At 41.1% G+C, this 14,318-nt stretch overlaps 2 protein-coding genes across 3 annotated transcripts; one reads left to right on the top strand and one right to left on the bottom strand.

The window, feature by feature from the left end:
• The first annotated feature begins 887 nt into the window (after nucleotides 1-887).
• znf511 (zinc finger protein 511) lies at nucleotides 888-4,400 on the top strand. Of its 2 annotated transcripts, none has more exons than XM_005474114.4 (6): nucleotides 888-1,174; nucleotides 1,263-1,336; nucleotides 3,032-3,233; nucleotides 3,316-3,440; nucleotides 3,771-4,007; nucleotides 4,206-4,400. In XM_005474114.4, the coding sequence occupies exons 1-6, from the start codon at nucleotides 1,028-1,030 to the stop codon at nucleotides 4,276-4,278; spliced, it is 858 nt and encodes a 285-aa protein (XP_005474171.1). In that variant the 5' UTR covers nucleotides 888-1,027; the 3' UTR covers nucleotides 4,279-4,400. The 2 variants fall into 2 exon arrangements, with proteins under 2 accessions (XP_005474171.1, XP_003441155.1); XM_003441107.5 differs by having other exon boundaries at nucleotides 891-1,174; nucleotides 3,768-4,007.
• A 117-nt stretch (nucleotides 4,401-4,517) lies between these two features.
• On the bottom strand, nucleotides 4,518-7,384 carry msx3 (muscle segment homeobox 3). The gene is made up of 2 exons (XM_003441106.5): nucleotides 6,819-7,384; nucleotides 4,518-6,456 (listed from the first exon to the last, which is right to left on the bottom strand). The coding sequence occupies exons 1-2, from the start codon at nucleotides 7,177-7,179 to the stop codon at nucleotides 6,050-6,052; spliced, it is 768 nt and encodes a 255-aa protein (XP_003441154.1). The 5' UTR covers nucleotides 7,180-7,384; the 3' UTR covers nucleotides 4,518-6,049.
• Between the last annotated feature and the right edge of the window lie 6,934 nt (nucleotides 7,385-14,318).

Here is a 14,318-nt window from a genome sequence, read left to right as displayed (position 1 = left end):
AGAAGCACAAATACGGTGTGGATAACCTAGACAGGATGTTGGCACCCCGAGTTGTTGAAGGAAAACTAGCCGATGGCTGCTGGCTGACAAATTTTTTGTCATTTTAATGGTCATTTGGTCATTAAATGGCCATTCCTGGCCACTAAGACGCCAAGTGGTAGTTTCTTTTTGGTCATTCATCACAAGAACTGATAATGCAAAGTTGAATAAATCATTGTCACTGTTACTGGTACTGACCTGTAATGACCTAACTAGCAGTTAAAGGGTTAAAAAAAATAAAATAAAATCTGAATTTGAATTTGAATAAAATTTTGGTTTTGATGACAAGGACTGATGCCAGTTTGAAAAATCAAGTGGAAATTGTTTAATATATAATATTCATTTTATGGCATTTTGTGAAGGTAAACAGAAGGTAGCCATTTTTGTCCATGAATATGCTGTGGGGGGGTTTCTGTTTTTCTGTCACTGTTAATTATTGAAATACCTCTAACTGCAATCATGGTTAGAAAATAGATTGCATGTATTATTTTGGGGGGAATGTTATTTTATGCTTTTCTCTTTGTAAATCATTAGAATTATGTAATCTAAATGGTATTGAAAGGGTTAAAATTCTGAATTTGAGTAAAATTTTGGTTTTTATAATTAGGGCTGATACTAATTTAAAATCAAATACAATTATTTCTGATGTTTTCTGATATTTCTTGAACTACACCAAAAACTTAATGCTCTATAAGATGAGAGCGGTAGGGTTTGAAATAACATTCCTTTGGAATAAACCTTTAATATTTATTATTATTATTAATTTATTTTTTATTTATTAAGTTTAAGGGAAGAAAGTGTTTCCCACAGCTGTATTAGGTCAAGACAGGGCGAGTCGACTAGTGTTCAATGATGACTATCAGGTGACGTCATAACCCCGCGCCAAAATACAACCGAAAAAGTAACATCGTAGCGACCACTGGACTTGATACCGTTATAATAGTCAACGAGTGTTTTGGTGCCCGGCCAATGAAAACGTGTAGAAGTGATGCTGCAGCCAGAAGTAGTCCAGCTTAGGACGGAGGGACGCGATGAGCAGCAGGAGCGGAGGCTCAGCGAGTCCGAGGAGGGAAACAATCCGTTCAGCTTCACGCCGCAGATCATCCGCCTGCACAAGGACCACGAGCTGTTTGAGGTAACCAAGCAACAAGAAACCGAGCAGAAAAGCAGGCAGGTGCTCGTTCTGGTAATGGCTGTAACGTGCAGATGTATGCTGTTTGCAGGACGGGGACATTCACAGACACATGTACCTGCAGGACCTCTACATCTCGGAGGCAGAAGACAAGCCAGCACTCAGGTGAGGGATGCAGGTTATACAAGTTCTACCCATCTATCTATCTATCTATCTATCTATCTATCTAGTGTTAAAGCTATAAGCATGGGTCACTTTTACACAGCACATAACTTACATTTGCCAATGCATGGGTTAACACACTCATCCTTTAAAATATCTCCTGAAACTTTCAAATTAGATTTTCATGTTGTTTTTAGGGTGAGCAGGTGTCACTCTTTATGTGTGCCTGCACAGACTTTGACCACTTGCCCTCCTCCCCCATGCTTTTGATTGGATCTTCTAAAGGCTGGCTTTTATTCAATGGTGGTGAAGAAATCAGTAAAGGCTGTCATCATGGCTCTCCTGCAGGTGAACATGCCAGGATCTCATCCTGGATCTCTCTCTCATCCCCTAAGCTTGCACCACAAAGTCAGATTTTTAATGGGATATGATGAGAAGTACAAGTAAAAACAAATGCAACTACAATCAAGACTAGGAAGCTTTTTGTCCGTTATTTGCGAGTCTCTGTAAAAATCTGTTGCTCAGAGAGAAATTGCCATAGATTGACGAAACACTAAGTGAAATAAGAGATAAAGGTTAATGAAACAAAAAGGAAAATACAAGAGGCAGAAGACTTGCATAACTGACTTTCAACATCCTTTTACATATTTATTTCATCCTAAATTCCTGTGAGCATTACTCATCTATGGAAAGTCCTTTCTAGCGCTGAAAAAAACTACCTGTAAATAAAGATTTGGGGTTATTATCTCAAAATTTTGAGTCACCAACTCAAAAGTCTGAGAAAAGAATTAAAAATTTGACTTCATAATTTGAAATTTTGAGACACTAACCTGAAATTTTGACTTATGGATCACCAAAAATGTTTGTTTTTTTCAGTGGCAGAAACAGGCTTCCATATTAACCTGCCCCACATACTATTTGTCCTTTGGTGTCTTAATCCAGGTAAGGAAATCCCATGAAGTTGATTCAGTTCATGTGGATGTTATAATCACTATATTTGCAAATGACAAAAAAATAACACATTAATCCCACATTTCATTTTTGGGATCTTGTCACCTTAGTTGTTCCTGTGGAGGCAGTTATAATATTTAATATCAATCATTCCCAAATCATTTTAGATATAATGTAGACTAAATGGTAAATGGCCTGTATTTATATAGCGCCTTAATAGTCCCTAAGGACCCCAAAGCGCTTTACATATCCAGTCATCCACCCACTGGTGATGGCAAGCTACATTGTAGCCACAGCCACCCTGGGGCGCACTGACAGAGGCGAGGCTGCCGGACACTGGCGCCACCGGGGCCCTCTGACCACCACCAGTAGGCAACGGGTGAAGTGTCTTGCCCAAGGACACAACGACCGAGACTGTCCAAGCCGGGGCTCGAACCGGCAACCTTCCGATTACAAGGCGAACTCCCAACTCTTGAGCCACGATCGCCAGCTGATTGCTTGTAAATAAAATAAGTAATCATATTTAGAAATAAAACGAGTCAAATGAGATGATTGCAACAGTAGTAGATTATGCACTTGGACATATTTAATTGAGAAATGCTAAAAGTAAAATGACAAATTTGCCCCAGAAGGGATCATTCTTTAGCAACAGTGTTGGATTTTTCTACTTGACTGATGACTTGTAATCTCAGTGTTGGTCAGACTGTTGATAACCTTCCTCCTCCTCCTCCTCTTGTCTTGTGTCAGCGTGTCCGAGTTTGCCTGTCACATCTCAGGCTGCAGTGCGGTCTTCAGTGCGCTGGAGGAGTACGAGCACCACTACAACGCCCTGCACAGGCACGTGTGCTGCTCATGCCGCCGCTCCTTGCCGAGCGCCCGGCTCCTGGACATTCACATTCAGGAGTGGCATGACTCTCTCTTTACTATCCTTGCCCAGAAACAGGACATGGTAAGTCGGTGTCAAATAGAGCTCTGCTGTTAGGAGATTTTTTTTATTTGAAACACAATGACATTTTCTTCACATTTTTCAGTACCAGTGTTTGGTGGAGGGCTGCGGACAGAAGTTCAGGACTAGTAAACACAGGAAGGACCATTTAATAAGAATTCACAAGTATCCTCCAGACTTCAGATTCGATAAAACCAAAAAGGAGCGAGGGTAAGGCTGTGTTTTGTCCACTAGATGGTAGCAAAATGTCAAATTATGACTTTTAGTCAATCTCCTTATTGCCTTATCTACTCTATATATTCTTACATTACACTCTACATTATTGACTCTTTTATTATTTATTTAGTGACATGATAAGATCAGACACATTATAGCATAAGATTTTTTTTGCTTCTTTATTTATGCTGATGTGTAAAATTTGTATTTTTGTAGTATTTTTCTGACTCTGTGAAAGGCACAGTTTAAAATAGCATCACTTTAATATGTTTGCCATAAATAGCCTTATGTGTATTTTAAATATTGTAACTTTGTTAATAGAAGACGAGAGACAAAAAGAAAGGAGCAGAAAGACGCAGCCATGGAGATGGTGGATGATGTGTGTGAGTCTGAGGGTGTCTGTGAGGTTATGTGTAACTCTCCGTCCGACGAACCCGAGGGAGGGGAATCCATGGAGACACACGAGTGTGAGGAAAAAGCCTCTACCGAGGACGTTCTTGCTGCAGCTCAGGACACTGAGGGCACAAGCACAGTGCCACGAAAACCTCAGTATTCCTACAGGTTAGCCTTTAAATCTGTATGTGTTAAGACTAAGTCAGCCATTTTTAAGATGTTTGCAATTAAAAAAAAATCCAGAATATTATATAAGTTAAATATGTGTAAAGTACTGACTACAGTACATGTGTACTACAGTTTTTTAGCATTTAAAACTAAGCAATCTGAGGCCCAGATTTGAACAGCTGTGCTCTTTTCTCTCAGGATCCCCAACACTGTGTGTTTTGGTCACGGTTCTGTCCGAGGCTTCGGAGGACGGCGAGGAAGGAGGAAGTGAAGCATCAAAATCAAGGCTGCTATTTTCTGGCCTTTCAGATTTACAGCTTTATAACTTTTGCACAGAATACCTTCACAGTCATAGATGTTTTTAACCTGAAATAAAAAAAAAGTTTTATTTTGCCAAAATTGCAAGTTTCCTTTTTTTTATTATTGTGTTTTTTTTGTTTGTGGTAAATAAACTGCATTCATGTGGTGCTGTTCTGGTGTTGCTGATCCCTCAGAGCACATTTACACAACAAGCAGCACTTACCCATTCACAATTCGACTGGAAAAACTGAAAAGGCATTTATTAGAGTTTTATATAAAAAAAGGGATGCAGTAATACTTAACTGCTATGTTTTCAATACAAAAAAGCAGGTTTTTGGAGCCCACTTTAAGTTTTTTGTTAGGAGAAACAAAAGAGTAATGTCAGGGATTTTCATAATAAACTTTAATAATTGTACAAAACATCTTCCACTTGTGAAATATAAAATACACTGTACATTAATAGCTCATGTAAGTTGGTCTGCCATGTTCAACACTTGGAGTGTTTGCAAAACTACACGAGGAGTTATCTACATTTAGTAATGAAGCTGGTCTCGAGAGCTCTTCTGACACCTGTGCAAAAACATTCTCCTTTTGAGGTAACGGCTCCAGTAAAGCAGGTTTATTGTATTTATGAAATGAGCACAGTTGTTAACGAGCTGGAAACTGTTGCTTAAATCTTATTGTTACAGTAAATTAACCTTTAAAGATCTTCTGGTTCTTACTCCAGTTAATGTAAAGCACTGAAGAACTAAGGCACAAAAGATGAAACGTGTAGAACCTACATTCTTTAAATATGTATGTTTTCGTTTTGTTGAAGAGGAAAGGCCTTTAAAGTCTTTTTAGAGTTTTACAGCCTCAGGGACTTACCTCAGGAAGTGATTAAAGGATAACTTTAATTTTCTATATTTCCATTTTAAGTTCAGAGACCCTATTAAATCACCAAATCCACAGATTATCAACCATCACTTTCGCATCTTTGCAACATTAAAGTGTCAAAGTGATTCCCGTTATTTGTGAAGCTGTTTCTAAATGAGCGGTTATGCCCATTAAAAAATAAAATAATTTACCATACGTTTCTTTTTGGATAACATTCGAGCTCTGTGGCATGCATGAATAAGATAAATCAGAAATGACTATCAGAAAAATATAGAAAGTCAGCAAAACTGTCATTTAAATATTTTTGCTATAAATTAAAACTCTCCTTGAAGAGTGTTTTCAAAGCATTTAAAATAGAAATAATGAACAAGCCGTTGTCTTTCAGTGCGTCATTACAAGTTTTTGCTTTCAGCTCAAAGCAACAGGCTCTGAAAAAAACCGTCTTCTGTGGTCCTCTTTTACTACAGTAAAATTACTGGAACTGAAGCATACCTGAGCTGGGACAGAAAACCTCGCTGTGCAGGTGAAGTTTGAAAACTGAATCTGAAAATGAGCTCAGCCAAAGCCACTGCGAAAATAATTTACCATAGCGTAAACTTAACATAAGTGTTTACTGAAAATAAAAAACGCAATCAACTGTTTTGTTTTTGTTCCCGGAAATAATGAACAGCTTTAAAATGAAGCGAGACTGTTATGTTAACATATCCCTGCTGTGGGTTATTATATTATTCTTTCCCCCATTAGCTCTTTAACGAAAAACATTTCATTCAATATGAGATTTCAGACAGATTATTTCATAAGAATATTTTTTGCTGGATAAAGCTAAGGCAGTTTCCCCAACGAAGCAGCTTAAAAGTTAGTATGAGTTAGGACAAGTAGTACATCCCATATGGTCCACTGAATAGTCCTGGCACGGGTAAGGCAGGCCGAGGTCCGTTCAGGGCCCCGTATAGCGCCGGGGCGCCTATTGGTGCGCTCAAGGGGAAAGGAAAGGCGAAGGCCGGGAGCAACGGCTTCGTGGCCAGCTTTAGTTTCTCCAGCTCGGCCTCCTGCAGTCTCTTGGCCTTGGCCCTGCGGTTCTGAAACCAGATCTTGACCTGGGTCTCTGTGAGGCTGAGGGAGCTGGAGAATTCCGCTCTCTCCGCGATGGAGAGGTACTGTTTCTGTCGGAACTTCCTCTCCAGAGAAAGAAGCTGAGAGGTTGTAAAGGGAGTTCTGGGTTTCCTGTTGTTCTTGTGTTTCCGTAGGTTGCACGGGCTCGGGCTGGGAAGTCCTGGAAATACAATTAAGAAGTTATCTACACTGCTAGAACTCGATTTAACAGCATAACTAGTCATTGTTTGAAGTTTAATTTTTGATTGCGCATGGACTATAATCTGGAAGATCGGGGAAATATCAAACACAAGCTTTTTAATATCCTAACTATTCTACAGTCAGTGCACCTTTGCCGTTATTTACTCTTTGGAGGAAAGTTCAAGCTCCCTCTCACTGTTGGCTCTTAATATTTTTATTACAGACAATTATAATATTTAGTAATCACTTTGTTTATGCTTCTTTGAATATGTCTATACAAGTTGTTGACGTTTTTGTTTTAAATATCGCACAAAATGTCGCAATAGCGCATTCTTCACTCACTTGGAGGGGATGCGCAAGGCGCCTGCAACCAGGAGCTCGTCTCCTTGTCGCTGAGGTCCACCGCCTCCGGTTTAGACCGATAAAATCCTCTCTGTGACGCACACTCTGCGTCCTCTATCCGGACGGAACCCGAGCCAGGCTCTGCGTCATGGAGGCTTCTGCACGGCGTCCTGTCTGATATGAGTGATTCCACACTGAAAGGCAGATCTGAACTTTTGGTTTTACACCTTCTAACAGGTGACAGGTCCAGCTCATCAGTTCCAATTCCATCAGCGGCTCTATCCTCCGGCGAAGTCTCCCCGGGAGCAGCCACAGGCGGTGATCCTTGCGCAGGATTCATTACGCACGACTGCGGTGCCATACAACTAATTTTCCTGCCGCTCTCTCCTACACTGTTTATGTTTTCGTGGCTTCTCTTGAGGAGATAAGTGCTAGTGCAGATGTTCCTCCGATGACGCTACAGCTGTGTGTTTTTCAGGCTTTTACGCACAGACTTGTCTCTCCGTTAGCGCAGTGCCACAAGTTCCCCTTCCATCTTGCCTTCTGCCTATCAGTCTTTAGATGTTTCCACGTGACCAGGCTAAAGCGGTTTCTGATAGGCCGAATTTGTAAAGACAGTGTTGCGGTCCATTTTATACGCTGTGGTTTCTGACAGATGTAAACCTCTCGTCAGTGGCACAGCTCGAGTTATTCTATGGTCAAATGTGCAGTTCCTACCTTTTAAACACTCTCTGCTGGAATCCAAAATTTAAATCTGCACTGGTGAATATTTTTATTTAGAGTTTATCAATTCACTATTGCTTGTTCCCTTCAGTTCCTACAGAGCATTTTAGTGTCTTTAAGTTTGTGCTTTACAATCCCAACTTTACCTAAAGAGTCAAATATTCCCTTTCTTAACTGGTAGTCAACAAAACAGAACCAGAAAGTGGGTTGGGCATATAAATAAATCAGGTGGACACAAACGGACTCTAAATGAGTGCTAAGATTTTGTCTGTGCCTTCTGGAAGTGTAGATAGTGCATTTATAGTTTATAAAAAATATTTGCCATGTGATGCTGTGATTGTGTCATAAATCCATTCACAGCTTAACAGATGTAAACTTCACCAGATATATGTCACAGAAATTTTTCTCTTTGGGCCCCTTCTGGGAAGTTGTACTGGAGAATGTGTTGACAGTAGTTTTTCACCGGGTTTCATTAAAGCAGTAAGGCAATCCAGGCAGCGATTTACAGCACTCTTTATATTCCAAAGAGTTATTATCACTGTAAATTTCTATCTTGTGGCCTGTAATCAAATTGTCCATGGCCATATTTCAGCCTATTGTGTTCATTGTCTGTAATCCCTTTGAGAGACAGTAAAGGGCCCATTCAAGCAGCCCATCCAAATTGGCCTTGTTCTGCAGCTCTTCAAATCAAGTCAAATCATTTTCAGTGAAACTCTATATGTGAGCGTTCTTCTCTCTTATGGGAACTGCTGCTGGGCCTGCAGCGGCAGCGCACTGACTGAATGACTGTCTGCAGGACAATTGGTTAAATGGAGTTAACTGTTTCTCTCCCTGAGGTATGTTCCTGCTTTGATCCTGCTGCGCCTGGCGCCTGTCTGCTCTCCCGCCCCCTCTCCCCCTCTGTGTGACAGTGATATATCGCTGGGTAACCATACAAGCTTTCAATGACTGTAATTTAGTGCGACATTACATTCTCCTCTAGTAACTGTGAATATTACCACTCTCACTCTCCGCCTGTTTGAAAGGAGACGCTGGGCTGTCTGTAGTGTTGTTGTTTCTCCTCTATTGTTTTGTAATGAATGAGTAAATATTTAAATAAAAAAAAAGTTTCCTGCTTCTCTAAGAATGGCACACACATGCCGCAAGAGTCAACCAAACATTTTGATGTTGAGAAATTAAAATCTATCTATAGGACAGCTGCAGCTTGTTTTCACATAGTCTGGTGTTTAATTAATAATGACTTTTCAGTATGTTTGGAAAGAATAGATCACTTCTCAGCAATCTTTGATTATACTGTGATCAGCAAACACTGGTGCAGGTTTATCCATTGCTTTTCCCCTTTGAAATCAGCTCTTGTATGTTTTCCTGATATTTTATGCCAATCCATTCATCCTGTAGGTTATAAGATTATTAACAATTTACATGTAAAGTCAAAAAATGTCAAACTGGCTTTCTTTCTTTACCCAACTCCAAGTCCTGCTTATTTACCCCTGTGGAGAACTGTGTAAAGAGTTAATTGTGGTTTTGTAAAAGAGTTTGAAACCTTTCGAACCAAACGTGTCGAAGCAGGCTTTATATATTTCATTCTTTCAATCTTTCCCTTTCATCTGAGTTTGCAGCGCTCGCAGCTATGCTAAGCAAACTTTTGGGGAGGGGGCTGGAGTCATGTGGGATAAACATTTATGAAACGCGCAGCAGGGAACTTGTGGTGGTGAAAGTGTATCGTCTTTAAAGGGGACGAGAGAGGCCTGTCTGCGGAAGCATAACAGAACATTATTGTGTGTCTGAGTGGACCTGCCAAAGCTGGTATGTCAAAATGTCAGTGGATGGAAGATCACAAACTTTTCTTTCCCTGCTTACATTCACAAGGAGTTGCACTCTGTCTTGAAATAAACTGTGGTCATTCATTGTGTTAAAGTTACTTGTTAAGCACCAGTTACCACTTGCAGCACTCAGAGCCAAAATTAGAATGACTGACATGGGTATTGCATCAGTTACTGAAACAATAATGTTAACAGGCACAGGCTGTCTTGGTTCCGGCTCAGTTTTACTCAGGCCCAATCATGCCAGTCAGCCAAGAGGATGTGCAGGGCCCGAGGTCTTCCTCTGATGTGCCTCGTTATCTGATCAGCAGTCGAGAGCAACTGCAACAACATGTCAGCCTAAATTAGTTTTCTCATCTTTGCAACTGTCAGCACATAGTGTGTTAAGAGCTGCTACTCTTAACCCAAGGTCAAGTGTAACCTATTGAGCAAAACTGTGATGAAGGACACAGATTTGACCCTTACAACAGACTAACATCCAGGCAATGTTGAGCCAGGAAAACCAGACAGGAGGTGATTATAGCCATGATGAAAGCTTCAACTTCAGTTTCCATCCACAACTTTTTGAGCAACAAGTGAAGTTTAGAAAGTGAGCATAGCGTGATTTCTTTGCAAACAAATGAAAAGCTAAAGTTATCTTCCAGGACCCCCCTCCACACACACACACACACACACACACACACACACACACACACACACACACACACACACACACACACACACACTCATAGCAGTCCTAAATCTTTTTTGCTTTTCTTTTGCAATTTATGTTGTGATGACAAATGTAATTGCGGGCTGGATGATGTTTACAGGCTTTTTAATGAACAGAGCTTTATTTATATATCACACACAAGTTGGAGGAAAGTGGCAAGTGTACAAAATGCTGGACCTTGACGTCAAGGACTGGGGTTTGATTCCAGAACCCAATGTGTTGGTATGTTTAGGCTACAAATCACGATTTTAAATGCTTTGAGAGCCAACATGTGATGAGTATAAGGTTTGATAGTGGGGCTTAGTAACGAGTCTCTTCATCATGTAGTTCATCCAAGTCATGATAGTTTAAGGAACTTGAAAAGAAAAGCAGCCGGATGTTTCACTTCTCATCCAAGACGCTTCTTCAGTTCAGAACTTCTTTCCAAGCTCCTTATTTCTTCATAATCCAAAATGCATTTGCTGCTGTAATTTAGTGGTTGATAAATATGATTTATAAGCGGTACAGTGGAAAAGTTCATGCAGTTCAAATTCAGTGTATTTGCATGAATGAAACTGAGGTTGTTTGTTTAAAGCATTATCTTACTAATTCATTTCTTAAGGAGTACATACTCAGGACTCATGTGCCAGATGATGCTTTGTAATTACCTGATGGATTATTGATAGATTAAGCACTTTTCATTTATCTTCTATAATGTTAGCATGGCTCGGCTGTCAGGGGAAAGTGTTGACAGGCGAGCAGTGAGTGGTTCATTGTGTCCCTGTGTGTTTTGTGTGTGGGATGTTGGGTTTGGTGACAGGAAGGCGCGTCCCACATGGTGTCTGACAGGGATGAGCAGAAGCCTTTGGCTGATGTGGACGTGGTGCCAGGTGCTAACAGGTGAACACAGAGATAGAGTTGCTGTACTGTTGCAGTTTGGGAGAAATGGAGGGGTATATAGGGAACTGGACACCTTCTCTGGGCCTGGAGCGAGCCAGGGGTTACAGAGTGAGCTCAGGCATGGCGCTGAGAGCAGGAGGGGGGGACTCAGATGGCAGCTTGCACTCAGGGATGATAATGACAAAGATGATGATGTTGGAGAATGACCCTAACAGATGCTCGGGATGTCAAATTATGATATTGTTTGGCTATGATGGCAGATATAGGCATGATTAGTGTTAGTGCAGCGCAGAAGCAATAGGAGGACTAATAGTAGCAAGGGAAACCTGACCAAAACAGACAACCAGAGGTACATTTTCCCAAATGCAGTGTCTTAAAGTACAGAGAAAAACAATTAAACTACTAAAGAGGTGCCTGAGAGAAGCATTTCACAGTGGGACACAGAGGGCCTTCTATGTTCTCATAGTAATTTGAGCCGTTTTGGGGTAAAGTGAGTGGTTGTTACCACAGAATACAATCCGCTATAATCCTGTACATTGCAAGTCTTTATGCAGTCTTAGGACCTTGCAAATGTGTCTGCCTCAGCATCAGCTTCCTCTTTCCTCCCCACTGCAGAGTGAAGTCAGACCACAACACAATGGGAGACAATAGCGAAGACAGCTGGCGTAGGCTTTCTGGAAAATGAAAATAGTGCACCAATTTGTGTAAAAGTGCCGCTGACGACTTGTGAATTCGGCCAAAGATTTCCAACAATATTCTTCCAAAAACCGCTGACGTGATGGCAGCTGCAGTGCAACATGCTGTGACCACTTAAACTGCGATAAATCACACAGCAGCACCTGTTGAGAGATGGGCAACCCACTGAGACATTCACCAGGAAAAATGTCCCATAATCTGCCAAATACAATGTGTTTTTTCCCCCAATTTAATTTTGCACAATAAACAAAACAAAACAAAAATCATGCAGTCGTTTAGTTAATTGTTTAGCAGTACTGGTAAACTATTTTGCCACTTTTGGGCACTGCCAAGCCAGCTGTTCCCAAGTCTTTGTACTGACTAAATACGTGGATTTTCCACAATATCTAAATATTCCTCTAATAGATTACAACTGTGTGGCAAAGATGGTAATTTTTTGAATATTCGATGGCATTTTCCTCCTTTGTAAATATAAATCTTAATCCTACAAATAGCCGACCTATTATTTTCAAAACTAAACATCAGTATTCAAAGTATTTACTTCAAGTTGACTTATCTTGTTGCACCAAATGCAGATTTTTATTTGATTTACTAACCTTTAGTCATACTGAGATATAAAAATTCTTGTAGGTTAAATGGGTGCTCAGTCAAAAAACAAATGATGAGAGAATGTTCCACTGTTGTTTTGGCTTATTTATATCAGTATTGGCCTCGGAGTAGACACGGCATGGCTTGCATAAACTAAAATTTGAGGACCAAGGACAAAGTAGAAAATCCTGTCAGATTTCGATCCACCATCTGGAAAGCATCTGATTGGCAACACCTTCATTTTTCAGGATGACAGTGATCCTAAACACACTACGAGTGCAGTAAAAGCACACGTGGATAGACACACACATATTAATTTTGTCTCCCCAGAACACGACCGTCAATATTACTGAAGCAGTGTGGGATCATCTTGATAGAAAACGGAACAAAACGCAAACAAATCCCCTCCAAAAAAACTTTGAATGTCCTTCAAGAAGCCTGGAGCACTATTCCTGAAGACTACTCAAAGAAATGACTAGAAAGCTTTTCTAAGAGAGTTCTAGCTGTGCTGAAGAATAAAGGTGGTCAACCAAATACTGACGGTTAGAATTGTTTAAAACTCTGTATTTGCTTTATATGATTTAGATTAGGGGTGGCTCAAGACTTTTGCACAGCACTGTATATATCTCGATTATGACAGTAAATGATTACATTTCAAAATTCAGGTGAAATGTGATGCTAGCCATTACTCGGGGCCTCTTTTGTGCCATTTCCTCTCTCTATCTGGTCACATGTGTGCCTCTCTAACTTTAAGAAAAATGCCACTACTGTACTTCAGCACTCTCCTGCCAGTACAGATCACACATAAAAATATAGTTTAGTTAAAAGATATTTAGTGCACTAACTGGAATTTGAGTGTGTGCTGGTGATCTCAGTGCGGTGACAGCCTGAACAAATAAGCCAAGCTGATTCTTCTGAGATTACAATAGAGTCCACGTCGTCTCACGAAGCTCTGAAAGGGATGGGAGGGCACAGCGGAGGCCCCTGAATAAACAACCATTAAATTCTCCCTACGGATGTATGAGGGGAGTCTTTAGAGTTGCGGCCGTGCTTTAAACTAACAAAACTCAAGGGCATAGACAAATAGCAGTAAATACAGATGCCCGTTTTACCTGCACTCTTTAGGTTGGATGCTCGGTGAAAGAGGCAGATTAGCTGACAGCAGGATAAATGTGGGGAGTGAAGAGTGGGATGAAGCAGATGAAGGAGAAGATGAAAGCTTTGTTGTGCTGATGCTTAATGAGCTGGAAAACACAATTGAACTTCTCTGACTGTGGAAATTGCTGTGAGGGCATCGTAAATTAGCGCCAGTGTGGGAGCTAGCCTGCTGACAGAAAAGGGGCTTTGTGTGGTGAAGGCTTCTTCACAGGACCGCAGCCGCTGGGATCTTCACAGCGGTATCATAGCTCGATCTGTCACAGGACAAGGAAATTCAGCCCTTCAGAGCTGTTTGGTAGCCCTGTTGTCTCATGCATTTACCAATGTAGCCGTTTTTCTTACTCCACTGTCCCACCTGTTGATCTGCATTTTCCAAATAAACCTACTCACCTCTAGTCTGCTGCACCCCGGCTCTCTTTCTCCCGCTACCTGTGGATTATTATTCTATAAACAGCGAGGAAAGACAAAGTTAGGACGTAGTGGATAATGGAAAAAGCGAGCAAAAAGGAGATGGGTCTAATTCTTCTCTGATATTTGGTGAACTCCAAAGGATGACTCTTCATTCTGGCTTTGCAAGCTTGGCACATGCCTTCTGTTACTAAGTGGCTTCATATTGAAAGACTCTGCGGCCACTATTCTCTCTCCCACTGGGTGCCAGCCTCTCTGCCCTGGCAGCTGCTGGGCTTTAGAATAGACCCATAGTTTCCCCTCTGCAGGTGAGCTGCACAGCCAAAACAGGGCCCCTCAAAGGCCTTTTCAGAGCCTCAATAGGAAACTGACTTGGGGAAAGAGGAACGGGCACACAATGGCCGCCTTCTCTGGACACAGAGAAGATGGAGATGAGCTATTGGGGTGCTGCTTTAGTGTTGCTTATAGCCATGTCGAGGAGAGGTGATGAGAGAAGAGAGGCTGGGATGAGTC

The sequence above is a fragment of the Oreochromis niloticus genome, linkage group LG13, assembly GCF_001858045.2.
Source record: "Oreochromis niloticus isolate F11D_XX linkage group LG13, O_niloticus_UMD_NMBU, whole genome shotgun sequence".
In the NCBI taxonomy this organism is placed as follows: Eukaryota; Metazoa; Chordata; class Actinopteri; order Cichliformes; family Cichlidae; genus Oreochromis; species Oreochromis niloticus.
Note: the sequence above shows the minus strand (reverse complement) of the source record. Positions and strands in the feature narration are given on the sequence as shown.